This window comes from Crocodylus siamensis, chromosome 3, assembly GCF_052110815.1.
Source record: "Crocodylus siamensis isolate JL-2025a chromosome 3, ASM5211081v1, whole genome shotgun sequence".
Classification (NCBI taxonomy): Eukaryota; Metazoa; Chordata; order Crocodylia; family Crocodylidae; genus Crocodylus; species Crocodylus siamensis.
In genome coordinates, this window is record NC_143397.1 from 112,187,870 (window position 1) to 112,213,336 (window position 25,467).

The 25,467-nt window shown below is 44.5% G+C and overlaps 1 protein-coding gene across 4 annotated transcripts in view; it reads left to right on the plus strand.

Annotated features, from left to right (window-relative positions):
* DGKQ (diacylglycerol kinase theta) overlaps positions 1-25,467 on the plus strand; it is a 205,709-nt gene that overhangs the window by 68,602 nt on the left and 111,640 nt on the right. For all 4 annotated transcript variants that reach the window (XR_016441301.1, XR_016441302.1, XM_090039011.1 and 1 more), the window contains exons 7-10: positions 7,399-7,467; positions 15,855-15,955; positions 21,857-22,080; positions 24,277-24,367. Coding sequence is in view for 2 of the 4 variants with exons in the window: in XM_090039011.1 (XP_089895137.1) it covers positions 7,399-7,467; positions 15,855-15,955; positions 21,857-22,080; positions 24,277-24,367 (485 nt within the window). In the remaining 2 variants the exon portion in view is untranslated. The remainder of the gene's footprint in view (positions 1-7,398; positions 7,468-15,854; positions 15,956-21,856; positions 22,081-24,276; positions 24,368-25,467) is intronic.

Below are 25,467 nucleotides of genomic sequence, written 5' to 3' on the forward strand. Positions count from 1 at the left end.
TTTGCTTTTTTGAAGTCTAAGACTTTGAGCTTGATACCTGTTTCATCAGCCTTGCAATGGACTGTGAACGTAATGATTTCATGGTCACTATCGCCTAGGCTGCCCTCTGTGTTTAAGTTGGTCACTGGGTTATCCCCTTTGGCCAGGAACAGGTCAAGAACTGCATTGCCTCTAGTTGGCCTGTGCACCTCCTGAGTCAAAAAAAAAAAAAAAGCTCTTTGGGTGCTGGTCAGCAAGGATTGTGATCAATCCAAGCTGGCCGAGCACTCCTCCCAGGAGATGTTTCATAGTTTGTAGGGTTGGAAAGGACCTGAGCAGATCATTTGACCCCCTGCCTTGGCAGGAAAAAGCCCTGGGGTCAAACGACCCCAGCAAGGTGTTCATCTAGCCTTGTCTTAAAGACCCCCAGGATAGGAGCCAGCACCACTTCTCTTGGAAGTTGGTTTCAGATCCTAGCCGCCCTGACAGTGAAGTAGCGCCTCCTGATGTCTAGTCTGAATCTACCCTCTGCCAGCTTGTGACCATTATTTCTAGTCACTCCTGGTAGGCTCAGGGGAAAAGGGACTCCCCCAGTGCCTGCTGGTCCCCTCTGACTAGTTTACAGATGGCCACTAGATCCTCCCTCCGCCTTCTTTTGTGGAGGTTGAACAGGTTCAGGTCCCATAGCCTCTCCTCGTAGGGTCTGCCCTGCTGCCCCCGATCATGCGAGTGGCCCTCCTCTGGACCCTCTCCATGTTGTCCACATCCCTCTTGAACTGCAGCGCCCTGAACTGGATGCAGTACTCCAGCTGCAGCCTGACCAGTGCTGCATAGAGGGGGAGGATCACCTCCCTGGACCTGCTTGAGATGCATCTGTGGATGCATGACAAGGTATGGTTGACCTTCCTGACTGCATCCCGACACTGCCGGCCCATGTTCATTTTGGCATCAATGATAACTCCAAGATCCTTTTCTGCTTCTGCACTGACAAGAAGGGAGTTCCCCAGCCTGTAGGTATGGTGCTGGTTCTTCTTGCCCAGGTGCATCACCTTGCACTTGTCAGTGTTGAAACCCATCCTGTTCCCATCCGCCCACCCTTGTAACCTGTCTAGTTCCGGTTGCAGCCTATTCCTCCCGTTTAGCATCCCCACATCGTAGTGTCATCAGCAAATTTGAACAGGGTGCTTTTTACCCCCTTGTCGAAGTCACTGATGAAGATGTTGAACAGTGTGGGCCCGAGGACCAAGCCCTGCGGGACCCCACTGCCCACATCCCTCCAGGTGGAAAATGACCCATCCACCACCACTCTCTGGGTGCGGCCCTCCAGCCAGTTAGCGACCTATTTGACTGTAGGTGTCGACACCACAGTCCCCCAGTTTCTTAATGAGAACAGGGTGAGAGACAAAGTCGAAGGCCTTCCAAAAGTCCAGAAGGACTATGTCCACTGCTACCTCTGTATCTAAGGATTTGGTGACCTGGTCATAGAAGGCCACTAGGTTGGTCTGACAGGACCTGCCTCTAATGAACCCATGTTGATTGTCCCTAAGCATGATCTCCCCTGCTGACCCCTTGTGGACATGTGCCAGGATAATTCTTTCTAAAAGCTTACCCAGGATCGAGGTAAGACTAACTGGCCTGTAGTTCCCTGGGTCCTCCTTCCTCCCTTTTTTGAAGATGGGAACCATGTTGGCCCTCTTCCAGTTCTCTGGCACCACATCAGGGTACCACGAGTGCTCGTAAAGCCGTGCCAGGGGTCCTGCAACGACCTCAGCTAATTCCCTCAGCACTCTGGGGTGGAGATAGTCCGGACCAGCTGATTTAACTACATCCAGTCCCTCCAGAAGTTCCCTGACTGACCCTTGGCCTAGGTGACCCTCTCCTGGGGTCTGAGGGGGTCCCGGTGGGGGGGCTGATCCAGTCCCTGCTCAGCGAAATGGAGGCAAAGAAGTTGTTAAATAGGTTAGCTTTGTCCTCTGGTGTGACAACCAGATTTCCTAAAATGTCTTGCAGGGGCCCCATGTTACCTGGTACTTTTTTTTTTGCCCCCTATGTATTTAAAAAAGGACTTCTTGTTGATCTTGATCTGGATAGCTAGTCCCAGTTCCATCTCCACCTTGGCCTTCCTGACTGCCCCCCTGCATTCCCAAGCAACTGCAGTATAATCCTCCCTGGTGATGGCCCATCCTTTCCATTGAGTGTGCGCCTCCCTTTTAGCTAGGAGACATTCCTGGATGCTTTTTGTGAGCCATGGGGGCTTTTGCGCCCTCCTGCCCCCTTTGATCTGTGTTGGAATTACCTCCCTTTGGGCTTGAAGGATCGTTTCCTTAGGGAGTGACCACTCTTTTTGGACACCCAGCTCTCCTCCTCTCCGGGACCTCAGTGCCTCCTGGACTATTCTGTCAGGCTGAAGTCCAGGGCTGCTGCCTTGCTGTAGGCCTTTACCACCTTGCACTGGATGGTGAATTCCAGGAGGCGATGATCGCTGTCACCCAGGTGGTCGAACACCCACAGCCCCCTCAGCGGGTCGTCACCCGTGGCCAGCACCAGGTCCAGTGAGGTGCCTCCCCTGGTGGGGTTGTGCACCTCCTGGGTTAGATGGAGGTCCTGCATTTTGGCCAGGAATCTGTGAGCGGTCAGACCTGTCTGACTGCTCTTCCCAGGAGATGCCTGGAAAGTTCAGGTCACCCATGATAACCACATCCTTTGACCTAACTACTTCTGTGAGCTGACTTAAGAATTCCAGATCTAGCTCCTCCCCATGGTTGGGTGGTCTGTAGTAAACCCCCACTGTTAAGTTCCTTTCCCCACGACTGCCTTGTATTCTAAACCAGAGCACTTCTGTGTGCCCCCCTCTGACCTTGTGCTACTTGATGAGGCTGTGTATTCCTCCTTAATGTAGAGCACCACACCCCCACCTTTCCTCCCTGTCCTGTCCCTCCTGTACAGCCTATAGTCCTTGATATTCACTGCCCAGTCATGCATTGGTTACCACCATGTTTCAGTGAGCCCCGCTATGTCTGGGTTGGTGTCAGCTAGCAGGAGGGTAAGTTCCTCTTGCTTGTTTCCCATACTGCAAGCATTTGTGTAGAGGCATTTGAGGCCTCCTGAAGATGTGTGCACTGGCCCCCTAATCTCAGCATTGCCCTGGCCCCTGTTGCTTACCTGGGTATTTGTTCTGCTTGTTGGTCTAAGCTGGGCTGCACTTGTGGGTGCTGCTTGGTTTAGCGGTCCAAGACTTCCTCTGCCCTCATTTTCCCCTTCCCCCAACAAGCCTAGTTTAAAGCCTGCCGGAGGAGATCCGCAAACCTAGAAGAGAACATACGCTTACCTTTTAGGGAAAGGTGAAGCCTTTCTCTGGATAGTTGAAGTCACCCATGACAACCATGTCCCGTGCATGTGCGGTCTCTGTTAGTTCATGGGCAAATGCTAGATCAAGCACCTCCTCTTGGTTAGGTGGCCTGTAGTATTCACCTACAGTCAGGTCTCTCTCGCTGCGCCTCCCCCAGAGCTTGACCCAGAGGGTTTCAAGCTGTTCTTCTTTGGGGCCAACATAGGTCTGTAGAGAGGTGTCCTGCTCCTTCACATAGCGGGCAATATTGCCACCAGTAATAGATACCAGAGTATATAAACTGAGGACAGACTTCTTAACAGTAGATCTGACACTGTATTCTTGGTTCATTGTCAGGTTTCCCAGACCAGCAGAAGTGGTAGTTTACTTCATCTAGTGTTCCAGTTTCTGAAAGTCTCGTCTCACTGAGGGATGCAATAAAAACACCCATTTGATGTAGTTTTCTGTCAATTATGGCTGTTTTCTGAAGTTCATGGTTTTTCAATTCAAGTCTGCTTAACATAGTGCGAATGGTTCAACAAGAATGATTAGTTTAGAGCCAAGAAAAATGTTTGAAGGAAGATTATTTTTTTAGCTCACCTTTTCTAGGGCCTTCCCTGGACTGGGGCAAGCCAGCCACCCCTAAATAGGACTGCTTAGACATCTGAACTGCTGTCGAATGCCTGGGTCCTTTCTCAACACGACAAGCGACCATTGAGCGCAGACATTCAATGTGTATGCCTAGGCAAAACAAAGAAGAAGGGTTGCCATGGGCCCTCCATCTTCTCTCTCAGTAGGAAGTATAAGATACCAATGGCAAGACAAAGGTCCAGGCGATTGGTACAGGCATGCTGCAGCTTCTAAACAGAGAACACCACTCTTGAGTTGAAGGAAGCACCCACCTTATTGCATCCACAACTGCACCTTTTCGGGATAGGTGTGGATCCAGTAGTGTGGGTACCATGGCCAACAGGATTCTGGATCATCTGCTTTCCTGGGGACATTTCCTTCAAAATGAAAAATGTAAGATCATCAGAAGCAACAAAACTTAAAAGAACTTACAGACCAACAATAACCCCATTTCCTCTTCTGGTAATTAAAAATAATATGAAAACATACCAACTTAAATGAAAAAGTCTGTATTTTTACAGATAAATATACTGTAGGCCTTCACCTCAACTATTGTCTTAATATTACAATTTACAAATTCCATCTGTTTCTCAGCCAGTACTGATTGTTTTCTAAGGTGCTTCTCTACCCAGAGCTGTTGGGGCTTCCCAAGAGGAGACAGGTTTGTTGACCAGCAACTGTCCCTTGCTGTTACATCACTCGCTGCACAGTCTATGCATCCAGTGGCGAATATATGTTTAATTCATAAACAGTCATTACTAGTTGAGAAACGGATGGAATTTGTAAATTCTTAATATTAAGACAATAGCTGAGGTGAAGGCCTACAGCAGTGGTCACCAACCAGTAGATCTCAATTTACTGGTAGATCTCAGAGACTCTTGGAGTTGATCCGAGGTTGGGGTGGGGGGGCTGAGTGCCCATGTGCGTGCACACGTGTGCCGCAGCCCAGCAGGTTAGTCCATGGGTTAGGGAAGGGGCAGGAGTTAGATTGAGGCCCCCGCGGTGAGGGACAGTGTTTCATAGATTGTTAGGGGCTGGAAGGAACCTTGCCGATCATCAGGTCCAACCCTCCTCCCCCCGCGCTGCTCTGGGCAGGAAGACAACTGGGGTTAGGTGACCCCAGCGAGGTGACTGTCCAGTCTCCTCTTGAAAACCTCCAGGGTAGGTGACTGCGCCACCTCTGGAGGGAGTTTATTCCATAGTCTGGATGCCCTGACTTTGAAGGAGTTTTTCCTGGTATTAAGTCTGAAGTGGCCTTTCAGGAGTTTGTATCCATCAGTCCTGGTCTTCCCCAGGTGTGCCCTAGTGAACAGTTGTTCACCGAGCTCCTAATGCACTTCTCTGATATAGTGGTAAGGCACTATCAAGTTGCCTCTCAACCTTCTCTTGTTTAGGCTAAAGAGGCCCAGGTCCCTCAGGCCTTCCTCATATGGCTTGCCTTGCAAGTCCCTGATCATACAGGTGTCTGTTCTCTGGACCCTCTCAAGCTTTTCCATGTCCTTATTGAAGTGCGGTGCCCTGAACTGGACGCAGAATTCCAACTGCGGTCTCACCAGTGCTGAGTACAGCAGGAGTATCACTTCCTTAGTTTTACACGAGATGCATTGGTTGAAGCATGCCAGCATGTTGTTTGCCCTGCTGACCACTGCCTCACACTGATGGCTCATTCATGAGATGGTCAGTCACTACCCCTAGGTCCCTTTGGGCAACAGTGCAAGTCAGGCTGTCCCACCAAGCCTGTATGTATGTTGAGGGTTGTTTACCCCACAGTGGGACACCTTACAGTTGGAAGTGTTAAACTTCATTTGGTTCTGGTCTACCCAACTCTCAAGCCTGACCAGGTCTCCCTGTATCTGCCACCTATCTTCTGATGTGACCACACGGCCCCATAATTTGGTGTCATCTGTGAACTTGGCCAGTGAGCTTTTCACTTCCCCACCCAAATCATTGATGTTGAAAAGCACAGGTCAAAGCATGGACTCCTGAGGGACACCACTGGCCACTTTGGGCCAGGACGACACAGATCTGTTCATGAGAACTCTCTGGTCCTACCTTGTAGCCAGTTTCCCCCCACTGAACTGTCAAGCAGCTGAGCCCACAATCTTCCAGTTTTTCCACAAGGATATCATGAGATACTAGATCAAAAGCCTTTTGGTAGTCTAGGTATATAATGTCTACCTTGTCTCCCATGTCCAAGTAGTGAGAGGCCTGGTTGTAGAAGGAGATGAGATTGATAAAACAAGACCTACCTGTGACAAAGCCATGCTGGCTGTCATTCAGAATCTTACCTTCTGCAAGCATATTGCTCGTAGATTCTTAAATTAGCTTTTCCAGGATTTTCCCTGGGATGGAGGTTAGGCTGATTGGCCTCTAGATGTCCAGATGTCCTCTTCCCCTTCTTGAAGATGGGCACAATGTTGGCCCTCTTCAAATCCTGAGGGATTTCCCCTGTGTGCCACGAATTCTGAAAGAACTTTGCTAGGGGTTCCATGATGACCTCAGCCAGCTCCATCAGCACTCTCGAATGGAGTCCATCTGGTCCTTCTGACTTATAAATGTCTAGTTTTCTAGTTGGTATTGTGCCCGCTCAGCATCCACAGTGGGGAGGCTGTCATTCCTGGTATGCCCCCTATGAGCCTTATCTCGCTTGTCTTTCCCCTTGGTCTAGTGAAATACAGAAGCAAAGTTGGCATTTAGGAATTCATTTTTTTCCTGAACATCGGTTACCAGCTGTCCTGAGGTGTTAAGCAGGGGTCACATGCTTCTATTTGTTTTCCTTCTACTGCCTACATACCTAAAGAAGGACTTCTTATTGCCCTTGACTCCCATGGCTAACCTAAATTCAGTCGCTGCCTTGGTTTTCTTGATCATTTCCCTACAAGTGCTGGCCACTATTGTATAGTCCTCCTTGGGGACCATCCCTAGCTTCCACTGTGTGCTGTAGAGGCAGGAGCAGGGGTAAATTGAGTGGGGCCCCAGCCGAGTGGGACTTACCTTCTGGGGAGGTGTGCCCCCAAATAATTTTTTCTCCCTCTGCTTTGATCTGCTCCCTACCACCTTCCCTCCCCACAGACTTATCTGCTGGACGGGGTGGTGGGTGGTGGCAGCAGCGCGTGGTAGATCTTGGGTTGATTTTAAATGCCAAAGGTGATCTACTACTAAAGAAGGTTGGAGACCACTGTCCTACAGTATAGTTATCTGTAAAAAAACAAAACAAAACAAAAAACCCCCGAGATTTTTAAATTTATGTTTAAATGTTTTTCTGTTATTTTTAATTACTAGAAAAGGAAATGGGGTCATTGTTGGTCCGTATGCTCTTTTGAATGTTGTTGCTTCTGATGATCTTCCATGAAAACATTTAAAAATAAGATTAAAGATTTGTAGGGGGTGGTGAGGAGGAGGGGCTTATTTGGAGAAATCAAATTGAAAGGAAATGTTTCCTAAAACTTTTCTTCCTACAGATGAAGATGATGATGTTGATGGCTTAACACAAGGATCAGCAAAAGATGCCCAAATTTCAACAGATTCAAGTAAGATGAATTCAAGTGGTGGGTGTTGGCTTGGTGTTGCCTTTTATTAAAAAAAATCGTAAACCTAATATTTCCCCATGAGTAAGCTTATGTATCACTAAAGTTCATGTTTGATTAGATACTGGGGGGGTAGGTTTTTTCTTTTTTGTTTTGTTTTGTTTGTAGGTAGCAAGCACACTTCTATAAGGTACTAGTTTTTCATCTATGGATACCTGGGTTCAAATCTGGCTGAGGGTACAAGATGAATTCTAAGCTCCATTCAGGCAAGAATAAATACAGTTATATTTGTCAGAACTAAATATCCTGGTAGCTTAGTAGTGGAATTCTTTTTAACTATTGACTGTTCTGGATTCAGTATTATCAGTCTCGTTTTATGGAAGGCCAGATTTTGTTAGTTAATTTAAAAGAATGAAGCAGAATAAAACCAACAAGGTAATCATGCTCATCTCCCAGAGATAATTGCATATAGTTACATAAATAGACTTTATGTAAAAAAGGTAGATGTAATTAAAAAACAAAACAAAATAGAAACAGCCTTGCAGGTCCCTTCCCCCCCACCCTCCCAAGCTCAGATATTTTTTTCAAAATCACACTGTTGAGGAATTTGCTATTTTGACTGTTTCACCTGAAAATGCTTTGATATATGTCCATATTTCCCCAGTTAGCTTTATATCATGCTTTTAGACTTTTAGCCTGTGTTGATGATTATAAGGAAGTTGACACATGACAAGCTTCCTTTTTATAAAATCAAACTAACCAGCTGTGGTTTGTCTGCTAAACTTGCACTTTTTAGTGGTTCCTTAAAGTGGCAAAATCATATGTATGGTGGTATTAATTTTTGCTTACTGATGGAGGTTGCTGAGGTTTTTTATCAGTGTTTCTCAAGGAGGTGAGATGTCTATTCTGATAACCAAGATTACTTGATTGAAATTACTAGTCTAGTACAATTTACCTTTTACATACTATACTGTCCAAGGAAAGTTGAAAATATTGAAATCTAAACTTCAACTTTGCTTTGCTTTGCTTTTCCTGTAAAATTTGAACTAATAAAACAAGGACCAGGAGATGATAACAATTAGTCTTTTATCAAAGACTAATGTAAAGAATCTTTAATTGTGCTATAATTAAAATGTTTCCACTGAAATGCATGTATTTTAACATAGCAGAAATCAATTCAGTCCACCCAAAGAAATGACACTTTTCCTGATTATGATTTATGGAAAAAATTGGAAGAGTGATTTTTAATGTTCCCCCACAAGGTATTAGTAGGCATTAATGACTGAAATGATCATTTCTGGTTTGATATTGTGGATATGTAACAATCCTAGCGTTGGGTATTTGATCAAATATCAGTCAGAATTGTTAAAAAATTGCCGATTGTCCAAATAACATAGAGACAGAGCACACATTTTCTGTTAAGAAATGTGTCAAAAAAAAATTTAAATCCTTTTTCTGTCAAGAAAACTACAAAAAACGTAGTTTTCTTGTAAAAATTTCTATAATCTTTCATCAGCCAAAAAATACACAGTCAATTAACAGGATTTGATCGGTCAATATTTGATTGGTCACTTGACCGGCTTGCCAACCCTAAACAATCCCCAGAGGGGAGATCCTCCATAATTCTCAAAATTAAAATAGTTTATTAAGAACTCCTAGTATTGTGTCAAGCTGTAAGGGAAGCACAGCATTAGATTCTGCTTGAGCTAGCTAGTGACTGGCCCCAGTAATATGGGATTCTGTTTCTGGGATTCTCGTTTTTTGGATCCACAAACAATTTCTGGAGTAGGGCGAATCCTTCAGAGTTCCTTACAGGGTATTTTGTGCCAATGCTCCAACTCATTTTGGTGAAGGTTATAATCTGATTATGGAAAGGCACCAATAAGGTGTCTTATGTAAGTCTTGAATCTGCTGGCAGTCAGAAATGATGAGGTCTTTGCTGAAAATCTGCAAGTGGATGTAGCAGTTTCCAGGATAACAAGACGTAAAGCAGATGTTGGATGTCCCATGAGGAGCAGCTTGAAAAACAAAACTGTCCTTTTCGTAGTGCAGTAGTTCTGTTACAGGTCCTTATGTACAGCTATATATGCTGATTATTCCTAAATGATTCTGGTTAGATAGATTCAGATTAAACTAGCTCAGATATTGTTCCAGTTGAACTCTGCAGTTGTGCTTATGGCAGAAACATGGAAAAATTACAGGAACTGCTAGAGAAGGATCAGGGTGATTGCAGTCACCAGTGTGGAACAATGGCAGATCACAGCTTTGCGGTCCCAAAATTCTTTAAATTTATGGGAGCTTCAGACAGACAGTCTCATGCAAGAAAGTAAATTCCTGTTAGTGATGGGCCCCACAGTTTGTATATATAAAAAAGCAGGGTGATGTGAGGAAAGAGGTTTTCTTCCCTCCTTTCCCCTTGACCTCAGAGCCAACAGGATAAAACATGTATAATTCTGGTCAATGTTATTGCTGCCTGCTGTGTTATTGAATGGTAGCAGTAACGATGACCAGTCTTACTAATTTTTCTGTCCTTGTTTTTTGGACTGTAGGAGAGGTGCTAGAGCAGTCAGTGCATAGTGGGTAATGAAAAACGCTACTGCAGTTGTCATTCTTTATCAATATGAGGGTTAATGGGTAGATCTAGGATTTTGAAAAGGGGAGTACAGGGGATGTAACCAGCGGGCAGGTTGGGCTATAGCAGCAGTTACGGTGGATTTTTTTGTGTATATTCCTGAAACAGGTATGACTTCCTCTGTCCCCCACCCTACTCTGTGTACCCCTTCCCCATGGTGTTCAGTGGCACCTTCTCTACCCTCCCATTTCCCCCTTCCTCCTGTCCAGCTCCCCTCCTCTGGGCATGGAAGGGGGACCCACCTACCTCTGTCCTTTGGTACAAGGGGAAGCCCCTAGTGACTCATGCCCTGATTGAGTTGGGAGCCACAGTGAGAAAGACTGCATACAGTTCTGGACTCAGCTGGGGACAGCGGTCCCCTCTTCCAACATCTGCTGCCTGCATGTGTCCCCCACTGGCTGGGTGTGGATGCTGGAAAGGTGGGATTACCCTGCTATGCTGCCCATCCCCAGCCAAGCCAGGTTAGCCACTCTTCACAGCTGGAGCCCCAGGGCTCATTGGAAGGAAACCTGGGGGAAGGAACCAGGGAACAGACCTGCAGGGTGCTCCTGCCACAGAGTGCAGCACCTCATGCAGCCACTCCTGGCAGCCCCCACCTGGTGAGCTACAGATGAGCTACACTGTTAAATGAGTGCTACTGAACAACTGCACCCCCCATGGATCTTCTTAGAAGCATATTTTTTAAAAGCGTACATGCTGCTCATACTATTGGATTAGGCTTCCTGAATATTTTTCAGAGAGAAATTTTCCATACCTTATTAATAGACTTTTTTTTCAAGATGCTTTGATTTCTTTTAAAAGAGTTAAGAATGCAAGAGCTGTCCCTAATAATGAGATTCTTAAAACGCAAGGTTTCACAAAATGCTATATAGCTTATTCCAAAGAAACTCTCTGGTCATCAATCAAGTTGCATGATTTGGTGTATCATGCCTACAATTAAACTTTGTCCTCTCTTTTTTTCAGTCTCTCAAAAAGCCCATTGGCAAAAAAAATAGAAGGGCCTCTGAAAAGGAAAAAATTTTGTTTGGTACTTTGGTGGAATTATGATCTAGTTTTATCAAAAGATTAAATATTTTAAGGGTTCAAGGCTAAAATTGTTAGTGTGGTTATTTCATTATAAAAGTAACTCTGTTAAAATATTTAAGTTAAACAGTAATGTTTCAACATCATTCACAATTGAATCTCCCTTTTAAAATCAGAGGGAGGAAGGCCAAGAACCTAATTTTTAATCGCATTTATTTTCCAGAAGAGAATTTTGAATACAGAGTGTACAAGATTGTCCTTCTCCTCCCCATTGTGGGTTTGTGTGTTGGGGGAGGGGAGAGATGGGGGGGGGGGACCAAAAAACTATTTTCCCAAATGACTACTTGAGCAAAAGAAAGGCATGTAATATCAAGATGACTGATTTTTTGTTTGTTTGTTTGTTTTAATTTTAAAGCTGTATTGTTTCAATCCTTAGCGTCTAAGTGAATGTGTTGGATCTCTTTCAGGACATAGGCCTTAGTTATTTTAGAGAATAAGTTTTTGTAACTGTACAGTAAAGATTTTTCTGGTCACTTCCAAAAAAAAATAAGTATGCTGCTCTCCCCTTCCTCACCACCTCTCCCAAACAAAGGAGTGCTTTTTTCATAAAATTTTTCAGGTACAAGTCAGAATACAAGAGACAATTGGACCTCAAGCCATTCTGCAAAACAAAGTTAACTGTTCTTTTAATTCCTTTAGTTTACGTTTAATTCTCTTCATCTGCTGGAAATGAGGTAGAACAGTCATAGTATTTCATCAGGTTATAATTCTGTAATCAGTTATTCCTCCTTATAAAATGGGCAATACCAAAAATGTTACAGGATTTCATTGTATAAACTGGATTTATTTGATATAGCAGATTTTCATTATTTTAAGGAAGGCATCACACTAACCACTAAATATAGAACCAAATATAAGGGTGTTTGTACCTGAAAGCTTGCAAAGAACAATTTTTCCAGCTATTTATTTGGCTTAATAAAAGATGTCACATTTGTTAAAGAACGTTGTCTAATAAATATCCTTGAACTTGGGGCATTGTTACCTATCTTTAAAATGGTACTTAAAAGGAAGATAAGATTTCAGCTCTAATCGGAACAGATCACGTTCAGCCATACATTATCTTGAGAAATAGAATATTCAGGAGTAGTTTCTAAGGATTTCTGAAGATCCTCTCTGACAATAAAGCATCTGATAATGTTAGATAATCTGATAATGCTAAGGACAGCTCAAACAAAAAATCCATTTGAATTATTTAATCTTGGTGCACATATCATTGTTTGCACTGTATTTCCAAAAAGTTTGTCCATAAGTTCAATTCCTAGAGATGATCCTAAAGTATATGTTAGCATAATAAAGAGTTATATGCCTTCAGCTTCAAGTTATGTCATCATTATTGCAGGGAAAATGATGATTGTATTTTCTCTCCATTCTTAGTGTCCAAAGGAAGATTCATTCAGGAAGAGTGGCCTTGTACATTTTGTGATTTTTAGGTTCTATCGACACTGCAATCAAAACTGTAATTGCAGAGCAGAGATACCAAAACTAGCCTTTAACTAGTTTGCATACTTTTAGTTGTGACCTGGGGTGTTTAACAGGTTGTATTGAGTTCTGTGGTGCGCTGACAAAATTAGAGTTTCTCATCTCTCTCAAAACTCCTGCTTTCTTAACTGATCATAATGGGAGGCAGGGTGTGAAGCCCTGGAACAAGTGGCTGCAGAGCTGATGCCGTTCCTTGGAACCTGATACTAGCATGAAGAAATCGAGGCAGCAGGTATAAAGAGAAAACAGTGGCTTTGTTGAAGGGTGCCTGTGAATCTAAAACAGGGTTTTTGTCTTGAAGAGCCTGAATAGGCTCTAGGAGAAATCAGCATAGTCCTAGAGTCCTTTAGTGAGTGGAGGGTCTTATCTCCTTTGGATCTACACTGTTTTGTGCCCTCAAAAGACAGGTCTTCCACTGAGGTTTGGGCCATAATGCTTGTTTCATATTTATAGCAGTGGCCATGAAAGGCAATGCCTTATCTGCTTCCCTCTACTTCCACAGTCTTCTTCGTATTCCACATATCAGAAAAAACTCTGATCAAAAAAGCTACATCAAAACAAATTCAAGGCCATTTTGGATAAGAGTTTTTTTTGATATGTGGAATATGAAGGAGACTGTGGAAGTAGAGGGAAGCATGTCAATGAACCTGGCAATACAGATGTCACAAACCTGTCTGTAGGATGCCCCCAGAGCCCGAAGTTTGTTTCCCCCTGCCGTTTGTCCCAAGGAACAGACTGTGGTTTGCCCTGGGATAGCTCCTGGTTCCTGCAAGCCTCAGATCCACTGCCCATATACCAGACCTCATAGATGCAGCAGGAGAATCTCTGCCAGCTTTACGCAGCCTTCCCTCTGGGTTGTAAAATACATTTTAGGCCTCCCTCTCTGTAGAGTGGGCTAGCCTGGAATCACTTGTCCAGAGATTGCTCTTTCTGCAAGCAACCAGTAAGGAGACAAATAACAAAGGGATTTATTAAGTAGGAGAAAAGAATTATGCAAGAAAAAGTGACTACCAGTTTGGAGACAGAAATACCAGACACGTAAAGTTTCATACCCTTTCATCTGGATATACTCTAGCCCTCCTGAGTCCTGCCAGTATTTCCAAAGTTTAGACCTCCTGCTGATTCTGAAAGCCCCGATTTGCTTGGGAACCTCTGAAGCCCGAGATGCAGGCTGCTTCACAGATAGCCTGTAAAGTACCTCCAAACCATTCTCCCTATCAGCATTCTCATGAGCCACTAAAATCCCCCAGAAATTTCTGGTTTCCCTGAGGCACATAGTATTTCTATGGCTAGTGGGCCATTTCTTTCAGATGCTTTTGCTTTAGAGGAGTTGATTTCCCTGTTACAGGCAGACAGTGCCTTGCATGCTCAACCCAATAATGTTTCCTTCTGCCTGGGTCTGGAAGTGGCAGTTGTTCTTAAACATGCATCCATAAATACCAAAATCATAAAGAAATGGGTATGGCGTAATGCAATCTATACAGTGATACTAGCAACTTAAATGGATACACTCTAGAATGGGCTGCCAACAAAACTACACATACCTTATCAGTACCACAAAACACAAGAAAACATTCATGTCACTCCACAAACCTTCAAAGTGGGGTGGGTTTGCACTGATCATATATTTTGAAAACCATTCTGATCCAATAAGGATTAATAGTTTGTGATGTAGAACCACAAACTTGCCGACGAATAAGCTCTCTTGCTGAAGAGGTCCAGACGTCTGTGATACTTCTCTTAGTGCAAAGCTGTTGTTTCCTGATTCTTTTTCCATAGGCTGCCATCACCACCAAGATGGAAGGAGCTGAGTGCGAGTGCTTCCTTTGGTAGAAGTCTGTACTTGTCCATATGCTTGCCAGCTGACTGGCTAACATGGGAGAGTTGCAAATCAGAGGCTGGCTGTAGAGTAGCCTTGCTGTTTGGCACTGCTACATTTGAAGACTTGAATTTCTATGAAATGTCCCCCAGTGACATTTTCAACTGTCTTCTGTAGAGAGAGGTTGAGGTTTCAATGCCGTGTACCATTGGCATGTACCATTGTTTGGAAACCTCTAGATTTCTCCAACAAAAGAACAGTGCCAGAGAAGTATACTTAACTGACTCTTTAAAAAATATGTTTTCTTTTTATAATTGCATATTCCATTATAGTATAAACATTTCAGTATTGTTTCAGTTTTGTTGAGACCTGTATCTGAAATTACCCTGACTCTTTAGCCATTGGAGAGGTATCTGTATGCATCAGATTGCTATTTGATGTGTTATTCTTTTTATTAGATTTTAAATTTAATTGAAAAGCATGTGAGGAAAGCAATTATATTTTTAAAGATTATAACTTGTATGCTTAATTTACTCCCATATTCTGAGAGTTCAGGTTATTTTAAGCACTTCCTTCACTAAGTTAGGGTCATCAAAGTTTCCAGAAAAAAATGTCTTAGTTCCCAGGAGGGAAACAAACGTTTTTTGAGAGTTACGGCCACCTGTGTGATATAAAGAACATTTTCCTGGGAAGCATGGTATGTCCAGGAGGTGTAGCATCTCAGGAGACAGCTTGGTTAGGCAGCAGGAACTTCTTTGTGTGGCAGAAAGCTTCTGCTGCCTGACCCTGACTGTCTCAGATGCCACACTTCCTGGACACTCCATGTTCCCAGGAAGACTTAATGTGTCTCACAAAGTTAGGCCCTAGACCTTTGCAAGGGCAGTATCAAGACTTAGTTCTTTGGTGTAAGTATTCACAGGAACTTATAAATAACTGAAGTGTTGTTTCCACATCACAAGCCTCATCAAGATACTACCAGCCATTCACTTATTACTTCAGGCACAAGCTACAGTGCTCATCCAGTAGCTACAGCTGTGAGAGGGTTAACATAGGATGCCACTCCTTCAGCTGGCTGAGCTGGACATAAGCAGCAATCATTTTGGTTGCAGCATAGCATGGATGGTGTCTTCAGGTATGCTTCTTTTCCAGTGAAGAAAACATTTTTCCTGCCTGAGGTGCACACTCCAGTTTTGGGGGACTCTCTTTTTGGGAAAAGATGCATGTTATATGGGGAGCAAATACAGTAAGTTAAGTTGCTTAATAGGACAAATGCTGGTGTTTAATGGTTACCTTGTCCACTCACTGTTTGAATGCACTTTAATGGGATCTGATTAGGTTAAATGTTGTTAGAATGTAATAGTTTTTTGTTTTATTTAGGTAAACAAACATTAAAAATATTTGATGGGAATGATGCAGTAAAACGAAATCAATTTCGTCTGATTTCAGTTCCAAGGATTGCAAAAAATGAAGAAGTTGTGGTAAGAAGAGGGGTTGAAGTAAAAAAACAATATTACATGATTGATTGAAAAGTTTATTGGCCGAAAGCTATTCAGACATTCAACTATTTGATAAATGCAACTCAACAATAAAAACCTGTGTAATCTAGCCAGAATACAAGAACATAAGTAGGTGTTATATATAGTATTGTTGTTATTCCTGGTATTTACAAATGTTTATGAAGTGCTAATTTAGATGTGTATGCTGTAATTCAGGGGTGGGCAATTATTTTGACTGGAGGGCTGCTTAATGCATTTTGGTGAGCTGTTGAGGACAGCAAGGGTAGCCCTGCCCCTTGACAGGTGCCCCACTCCCCAGTCGCCATCTTTGGACCAGAATTCCTGCCCCAACCCCTGACGTTTTGCCATCAGAAGTCCCTCCCCTTGCCCTGAGAAGTACTCCTTTGTGGGGGGGCATCTGAACCAGAAAAACAACAAATCATACATTAAGTCAAACATATGTTTTTATAATGCATTTCAATTCTATTGCAAAAAATATATTTGTCATTATTTGTCTTTATGTAGTGTGTATATATAGAGGGGATTGTATAATAGCTCAAAAATAAAGTTTTACTCTTGTATATTGGGTGTGGCTGGGGTGGGTGGGTGAGTGTGTGGTGGGGGGGTGAGTATGTGTATATGTGAGGCTTGAAGGGGTGTGGCTCTGCGGGGGCTGTAGGGTATGATGTGGGGGTATGTACATGTGGGGGCAGGGTTTGGGGGTGTGGGGTTTGTAGGGTATGAGAGAGGCGTGGTGGGTATGGGGTTTGTGTGGTGTGAAGAAGGGTGGGGGGCTGTGGTGAACTTCTCCCCCCCCCTCCATCCGGCACATGGCCCCGGCCCAACAGTGGCAGCAGGAGGTGGCGGTCCCTTGGGGCACTCATGGCCTGTGCAGGTGCTGCCGCTCGGTGATATGCAGTTTCAGCCAGAGCTGAACATGGTGGCAATGAGTGCAGCCAGACAGGCCTGCTTCTATCGCGTGGGGCTTCCTGCAGCACATGTGCAACTCCCTGGCACTCACACATCACCAGGGAAGCCCTACATGATGGAGCCAGCTGCCTTCCCCACCACATGCAGCTGCTGGGACTCTGTCAGAAGTGGTGGGGAGCCCCACCCCCTGCTTCCATGGCAGCAGGGAGTGGGCAAGGCAACCAGCTCCATCGTGTGGGGCTTCCTGTACTACTGCACGAGTGCCAGGAGTTGCATATGCACTGTGGGAAGCTCTGTGCAATAGAAGCAGGCTGGCCTGGCTGCACTCCTTGCCACCACGTGCAGCTCTGGCTGAAGCCACGCTCTGCCAGGCTGCAGCACCTGTGTGGGCCGTGAGCACCCTGAGGGCCCCTACTTGGGCTGCTGCCACCACCACCCCCAGTAGGGGCTATGTACCGTGGGGTGGAGTGTGTATGTGGGGGGTCCCACAGCCCTCCCTCACGTCAACACCCTGCCCACCCGAGCTCAGTGTTCCTGTTGTCCTCAGGGCACAGGCTCCACACTCCCACCAGCCCTATGCTCCCTGCCCCTGCCCAGCTGCAGTTTGCCCTCACCATAGCTCCCTCCTACTGCAGCTCTTCCTGTCCCCGCTGCTTCCCTACCCTACGTTCCCTACCCGGAGCGAGCACTGTAGCAGGGAGATGAGGAGGAGCTGGATGCCAGGAAAACTGTGCAGGTCCCCCAGCGGCTGCAGCAATGGCAGCAGCAGCCCAGCTTGGAAGCACGCGTTAGGGTGGGAGTGAGGCGAATGGGCTGGGCAAGGTACAATTAGTTGGTGGGTGCCTGCATGCTAGATGGAATTGGCTGGTGGTCTGGATTCAGCCTGCAGGCCTTATTTTGCCCACCCCTGCTGTAAACGCTCCAGAAATGTGTGCAGCAATTGTTATGTATTAAGCAGTGACTTGCCTTCTGTGTTGTTCATTCAAATCTGGTTTTGGTAAGGGGTGTAAACCATTGACTAGATCAAGATCTTCTAATTCAACTTGCATTGGAGTTGGACCCTGGGGCCCCTTGTAGCCCAGAGCCAGACCATGGAGCTCAGTGCCACAGTGGCAGTGCCAGCACAGAGCATGTGGCTGGGGCTGGTATCTGGGGAGATAGGGCTGGTGAAGTGTGGCCAAGTGAAGTGAGTGGAAGATGACTGGGGCTGTGTCAGACCTATTGGTCCTGTCACCTTCCTGCCACTGATCACTATGTCTATTGGGGTCCAAGGGCCCCAGATTGTGGCAAGCCACTCCCTTAGTTGCACCAGTAGCCTCAGAGGCCAGACAGAACAGATCCATGGGCTACATCTGGCCTGCAGATTTGACACCCCTGGACTTAGACTATCATAGGTAACTCCTCTTCCTCTGCTCATCTTTGTTTTTTTTTTAATTGTTTGAAATCGTCTGACCCATTACCAGAGTGCTGTACTGAGATGTACTCTTTGTCTTTTAAGGCTGGTGCATATGTCAGTTTTTTTCAAACAGGTGTCCTTAAAATGAGGATTACTAAAACTGGGGAAAAGAGTGATAAGATATTTTCTCACATTTACACTAACTTGCAAACCTCTTAGCATACTAACCTGCATAGAATATTGCCTCAGACTATTAAACTTCAATAGAAAACTCCATTATCACTACTGTCTGCTAATCTGACAAAATCATTGTGTATTCAAAATCAACTAAAGCTTTAGAAATTGCTTTTAATGCTCCACTTGTAGGAAAAAAAACATGATGACATGATGTACAAAAAAAAATGCTTCAGTTTAGAATTGCTAGGTATTTTTCATGCACAGTGTGAGAGCAGACATTCATATGAAATGTTTCCAATCCTGTTCTCTGGTGGAGTGCTTCAGCACTCTACAGATGCATAGGCCCCTCCAAGCTGATGCCTTTCAAAAGGCTCTGGAGCAGATGCTGTAACAGACCTCTGAAGGTAAGAAGGTGAAGAGCAGAGATCCTGACATCCTTTTGAGCCCCAGAGGCTTCTGCAGATTGCTGCAGATTAGCTAAAGAAAGGGCTGAGAAGTCTGGGATTGCCCATGGGGGATAGATCAGACTTTGTGTCTGGTATTGCCATAAGAACAAAAGAAAGCTTTACGCATAAAAAGTGGGGAAATGAAAAGCTTCCCTAGGAGAGTGAGATTAGATGTTTGGAGTATGAGGATGTACCCCCTTTGTTAGGGTGTTCTGTGGTGTTGGGATGGGTGGGTAAGCCTTACCAGGAGGTGGTGTTCTTAGGTGCCCTGTGAGGTAGCCCTTGGGCTGGGGAGTGGTGCTGTGGTGCATAACTTTAGCCCTGGTGGGGTATTAATGGAGTATGTGGACAAACATATATTTGTATCAGCTTCAAAATGGGGCCAGTGGAGGGCTGTTGCTTAGATGTGTACAGTTCCTTTTCCCCCACTTTTGAAGCTGCTCCAAGTGTACATTTATCCATACCCAGCAGCTGCTGGGATTAACCCTTATCCTGTTGTGGCAGTGTTGAGGACTGAGGTATGTTGCTAAGGGGCCTGGGCAGGGTGGGCCTGACCCTGGTGAGGTACCGGTGGAAATCACGATTGGTACCACTGGCTGTGATAGAGCATATCTGGAGGCTGGTGTTGAATACTGCTGGCCCTGTTGAGGATAGGGCTGCCCCAGAACCAGAAATGGGGTACAACTTAGGGAGTGGTGGAAAGCCTGTGTAAGTGGTATGGTGGAGACCTTCTTTTGTGCATCTGTCTCAACTCAAAGATTGTCTATTAGCATCTCTATAATTCACTTTGCTATGTCCACTGCCTTCCTTATGGCATCAGTGTTTGGACTTGCCTGGTAATGCTGTGGTGTGCTTGATCAGGGAAATGTGCCTCCTATCCAGGTGAACACACAGTTTATAGGAGCTCTCCATTCTTCAGCTGCCTTAGGCCTCTTTTCTGGTGCAGCCAGGCTTGTGAGCATTTTTCCTTTTCCTACTATGCCTGGCAATTGCTATGTTGTTGTCTTGGGCTGTAAATTTTGGACTCTGTTTAAAGAGCAGGTAAAGAATGTGAGGGGAACAAGGGATTGTGGCTGACTTAGCACATGGAAGTAATGTATGAACTAAGTTAACTCTCTGTAGGGAAAGAGACAGTAGTGCAAGGTACCCATTAGTGAAAGACTTGATAACAATCAGAAAATTCCCAACAACAGCTTATAATGGGTAATAAACCTTGCAAAGGCCCCCATTGTCTCCCTGCAAAATGGTCAGTCACTCCCCCTGTCAGCCTAAAACTTCTATGAAAGGAGTTGAAAGGAAGAGGCATTAATCTCCTTCCCCTTTCTCAGGTACAGATTCAAACCCTATACAGCAGATCCTAAAAGGGTCTGTTACTACCCCTCCCTGATGTCATGGTACATGACGATTCCTCTGTCCCAGTCAACTTCAAATGTCTGAGCTGTCTCACTGCACAATCACCTTTTTGGATCCCAAAAGATGAGTTATCTACAGGTGGCCCAAAGTAAACCCTTCAGATTCTAGCACCTGAAAACTTGTACTCCTGGGCCACATACAAGTTCTCTGTGCCCCTGCCTAGTAACACAGCAGGTTGCTGATCTGGGAGTGGTGGGAATGGATGGGATGGACAGATACTAGATGTATCGTCTGTGTCCTGGAGTACTGTTACTCATTAGCTGGTTCACTGGCCAGCCCTGTTGGCCTTCCATCCTTGAGGCTAGAACCTAGCTGGTGAGAGGACATTGGGTGGCCAGTTGGTAGTGGTGGTTGGGCAGTTGGTTGGGAGGATATTCAGGCTAGATGGCCTTAGTACAGGGGTGGGCAATTATTTTGGGTGGAGGGCCACTTAATGAGTTTTGGCAAGCTGCCGAGGGCCACATGGGTAGCTCTGCCCCTTGACTGGTGCCCCGCCCCCTCGCCATTTTGGGATAGGAAGTCCCACCCCCCTAACCCCTGACCTTTGCCATCTGAAGCCCCTCCTCTTGCCCCTGGAAATACTCCTTTCAGCAAGGAGTTTTGTAATAAAATACCAAATTACGTTGTAAATGAACATCTACAGCTTTCATTGATTTGATTTCAAAAAAAAGTTTTTGTCCTGATTTACATGTTTGTATAGTACATAGAGATGATTGCACAATAGCTTAAAGTGAAGTCTTACTCTTGTAAACTGTGGGAGTCTGGGTGACATAGGGCAGTGAGTATAGGTTTATGGGGGGCTGTGGGGGTGTGGGTATGTTGGGGGACGGAGTATGTGGGTGTGTGTAAGTGGGGTGTGGGGGAGCATGGTTGGGGTGTGTGAAGGGGTGTGGGTGCATGTGTATGGTAGGGGGGTGCTTGTGGGACTCACCCTATGAACACACACACAATCTCCATTTCATTATGTGCATGTGTGTGCATGCATATGCACACCCCCCCCCTTCTGTCCCTCATGGCCCTGGGGTACCAGTGTGGCCCCCTGCTCCTCCGGTACAGTGATACAGCCAAGGGCCATGCGGTGCTGGAGCAGCCATGTGCAGGGAAAGCTGCCCCAGGCAGACACTTCTGGGTGGGAGGTGGTGGGGACAGGGCTGAGCTGGCTTTTCTCCTGACAGCTTCCCCTGGGTCCTACTGTCCCTTGCTCCTGTCAGCTTTAGCAGGCAGCCAGAGGCAGATAAATTTTAGAAAATTAATATTTAGGTGCCCAGCAGGTCGGATAGAATGGCCTGGCAGGCTGGATGTGGGCTGTGGGCCATATTTTGCCCGCCCCTGCCTTAGTATGTCAGTGTCCATGATCTCTGGACAGCGAGATGCTAAGGATCCAGCCTGGCTATACTACCAGCCTCCCACCCAAATGCCCCACCACCACTGCTGAGCCCTTACAGGTTTTTAACAGATGCAATATGCTTGACATACCTTTTCAAAGGAAGATCACTCACTCATTTGTATGTGATGTTGCAGGAGGCTGCGCTGAGGACATACTACATAAATGATGATCAGCAAGACTATGAACTCCAGACATTTACTCAGCAGGCCTTGTTGTCTGATGACATTATCAACAGGAATGATGCCTCAGAAGAAATTTGTCCAGGTTCAGTATTCAGAGAGTCTGTTCCTGAAGCTTGGATCATAAGAGCCAAACCAAAGGACCATGAAGTATTACGAATATATCCTGCTTGGCTGAAGTGAGTGTTTTCCTTCAGTTTGCAAGGTTACTTAGCAGTTTTGCTTTCCTTAGTACTGACAATCATTGGAGAGAGTATTACACAGGTGTAATGGAAGACAAAATCTGCACAGTTGTGTCTCTTTTCTAGAGTTACATTAACTGTTATCTGTGTATCATACAACTTTGTTCAGTTGTCTAACTATGCTTTAATCCAAGATGATGTAAATTTTTAAGTAGGCTGTATCTACATACATACAGTAACTTCAGAAGTGTTGATTTATTTGAATTGATTGGGTTTATATGCTGCTGTTCCCAAACAAATCTCAGGGTGCCTTACGACAAAAGACAAAATAACTTAAAAACAATTAACTGGTTGGAAGCCCTGAACAGGTAGGTAACTGGCCTAGATAAGGAAGCTGGGGGAGTCACCCACTTAAAATAACACAACCAGCTCATCCCAAAATTCAAAACAATCCATTCCATCCACTCTTGCCTTCCTGCCTATGACTTCAGAAAAAGTCTCCTCTGCTGCATACAGCCATGCTTACCAACCTCCATTCTCTACCTTGATAAAAAATAGATACTTCATTCCCATACTCCCTCCCATCCGTGCCCACTCCCAATCCTCTATATTGCAACCAGGAGTGTCCCCTCTTCCTTTTTCCTCAATGTACCTCCATCTCCCATAGAGGGACCATGTGTCTCCCTAGAAGTCATTCATCCTTCCTTTTGCACCAAAGAATATGTTATTTAATTAATAAAAAAAACAAGAAATACAAAAGCAGAGGAACTTTATTGTCTGTTTTTTTGTTTTTTAAAGAAAACATTAGGATTAAGAATTTGTTAAATACTTTTCTATGGAGTTTTTTGTCTTTTTTTTTTTGGTAATACTACTGAAAACTTGCCTACATCATTTTGACCCCCTAGGGAGTACTGTTGTGAAAACATTCCCTGCTCACCCAGTTTCTCTTGTGCATGTATTAAATGCCAAATACATAATGTGGCTGTGGTGGGTCATGAACCAATAACCACACTCAAGAATTGTAGTCTGAGAGCACTACTGGGTTCATACTGAACAGCTCTGTCAATAAAAGTTGTGGCATATGGAGCAAGCGTGCCATGCTTCCACACAGCATTCCCTAAGAGGCTGTAGGTAGTGTAGGCATTAGGGGTGTGTGAAATGGACTGTTTTCGATTCAGATTCAGCCCGAATCAGGGACAGCAATTTGATTCAGATCACTGTCCTGATTCAGTTCAGCTGAGTCTGAAGATTCAACGCTGAATCAGAAATTTGGCTGTAGACACGGCTCTAAATGTTTTTTCTACATACCTCAAAGCACCAGTTGTGGTTGGTAAAGGCTGCAAAGGTGGGGCACATGGAGCGTCCCACAGGAGTGCGGAGGGGGCCTGCGTGCTTGGCAGCAGGCCCAGAAATGGACCAGAAGTGCTTCTGGTCCACTTACTGGTCCGCCGCCAAGCAAACTGGGGACCCCCCGCCTCCCCTGCACTCCCATGGGATGCCCCATCTGCCCCACCATCTCAGTGTTTATGAACTGCCTGGTACCTTGAAGTATGTAGAAAAAACACTTAAAGCTGTGTTTATGTCTGAATCATTTGAATCTCTGTGAATCGATTTGGAGGGTTCCAATTCGATTTGGAGAAATTAAAGGATCTCCTGATTCAATTTGGAGTTTTGGCCACTGAATTGGGCCGAATCTCTGCCAAATCAAATCAGTGACCAAAGCTTCACACAGTCATAGTAGGCATGCTTTAGGAGTTCTTTGTTTCAAACAGATGGGACAGCAAAACAAGACTGATATGCTTTATGGACACTTGCATTTTACAGTCACTTCATGTTTTCTTTCAAAATTTTGTTTTCATTCTTGCTAAGAGTGTCAGTATGCTGGCAAACTTTAGTCAGTGATCCTGCCAGTGACTGCATGGACAGAGCATTATTGATTTCTGCTGTCCGTGATCAGATCTTCCTGTACAGTGTCATTTCGCTTTGAGATGTTGATGGCTGGTCTTAGGGATGGTAGTTCCACCATGACCAGTAAGTTAGCAAACAGTTTTACTTCATTAGTTAGTGAAGTGTTCTTGTTACCCCTTGGAGGAATTGGAATCTGGGAGCTTAAAGGAATTTCCCCATTATTCTTTTAGTGTTTTGGGGCTATCTATGCACAGTGACTTTGACAAATATTTTTTTATTATTTAGAATTGGAATGGCCTATATCTCTCTACGAATAAATAAAGAAAGCACCACTCGGTCTGTAATCAAAGAAGTCCTCCCACTACTGGGAAAACAGGTAAGCTCAAAATAAAGACCAAGACCTTTGTAACGGAGGACAAGGCAGGACGCTACATTGATTTAAATGTTCATTGATTTAAATGTGCACACACGCACGCTGGGCTTTTGCTGGTCTGGCTCATCAGGCGAACTGATGCTTCAGGATGATATACAGAACAAGACCCAAAATTGACATGTCTCGCCCCGTCTTCATAGTTTTGCCAATTCACCCAGTCCTCTGGGCTTCTGCTGTGTTCCTCCTTGAAGATCAATTGATTTTGTTCTCATGCTGTTCTGGGGTGGATTCTTCTTGTTTTGATCTTTTATCTGTCTGCATTCTTCACCCAGTTGCCAGCTGGCGTTTTCCTTTTCCACAAACACACTCTCACCCATGCAGTATACGAACGAGTGATAGGTCGAGCACTTATGTCAAGCTACAGAGCAATACAAAATGGAGTTTCTTAAGGCAGTGCAGAACTCAAGAAAATACATCAAGATAATGTATTAAGGCAATAGGCAAAATCTTTCTCCATGTTACTTACCTAACATAAGGTTGGTATTTATGCCATTTGCATAATGTTTTTTTTTGATCCTTCAAAACATTTTGTTTTGAATGGGTCACTATAATTTTCCATGTAAAATAGTTACAGTACACAGTTGAGTTTGTTCTCATGTTGTAGTAGTAAGATAGTTAATTTATGATTTTTTTTTTTGTTCTGTAGTCAGTTACTTAAGGTTGTTTAATTATTTTTTAAAGAGAAATGGAAATTAATTAAATTATTCCCACCTCCAGGGATGATTTTTTTTGTTTCGTGAATTGGGAAATAATAGTTTAGTGGTTTGTACCATGGTTACATTATACATACATTGTTGTACTGGTGGCTCAGAAACATTTCTTCTTTGCCAAACTCTTTTTAAGCCCAATTATACATATAGAACTTTTTCCCTATCATAATATACCTTAGTTGTTTTATTATTTAATTTCTTTCAATAGCAAGTAGACAGACTTTTGCTTTGTATTAGCAGGGCTCTTTTAAAATGGGAAGCATTGCACATATTGTTGTGGTGTCCATCTATCACAAACTCAATGATCTATGATATTTTTATTGGTATTTATGT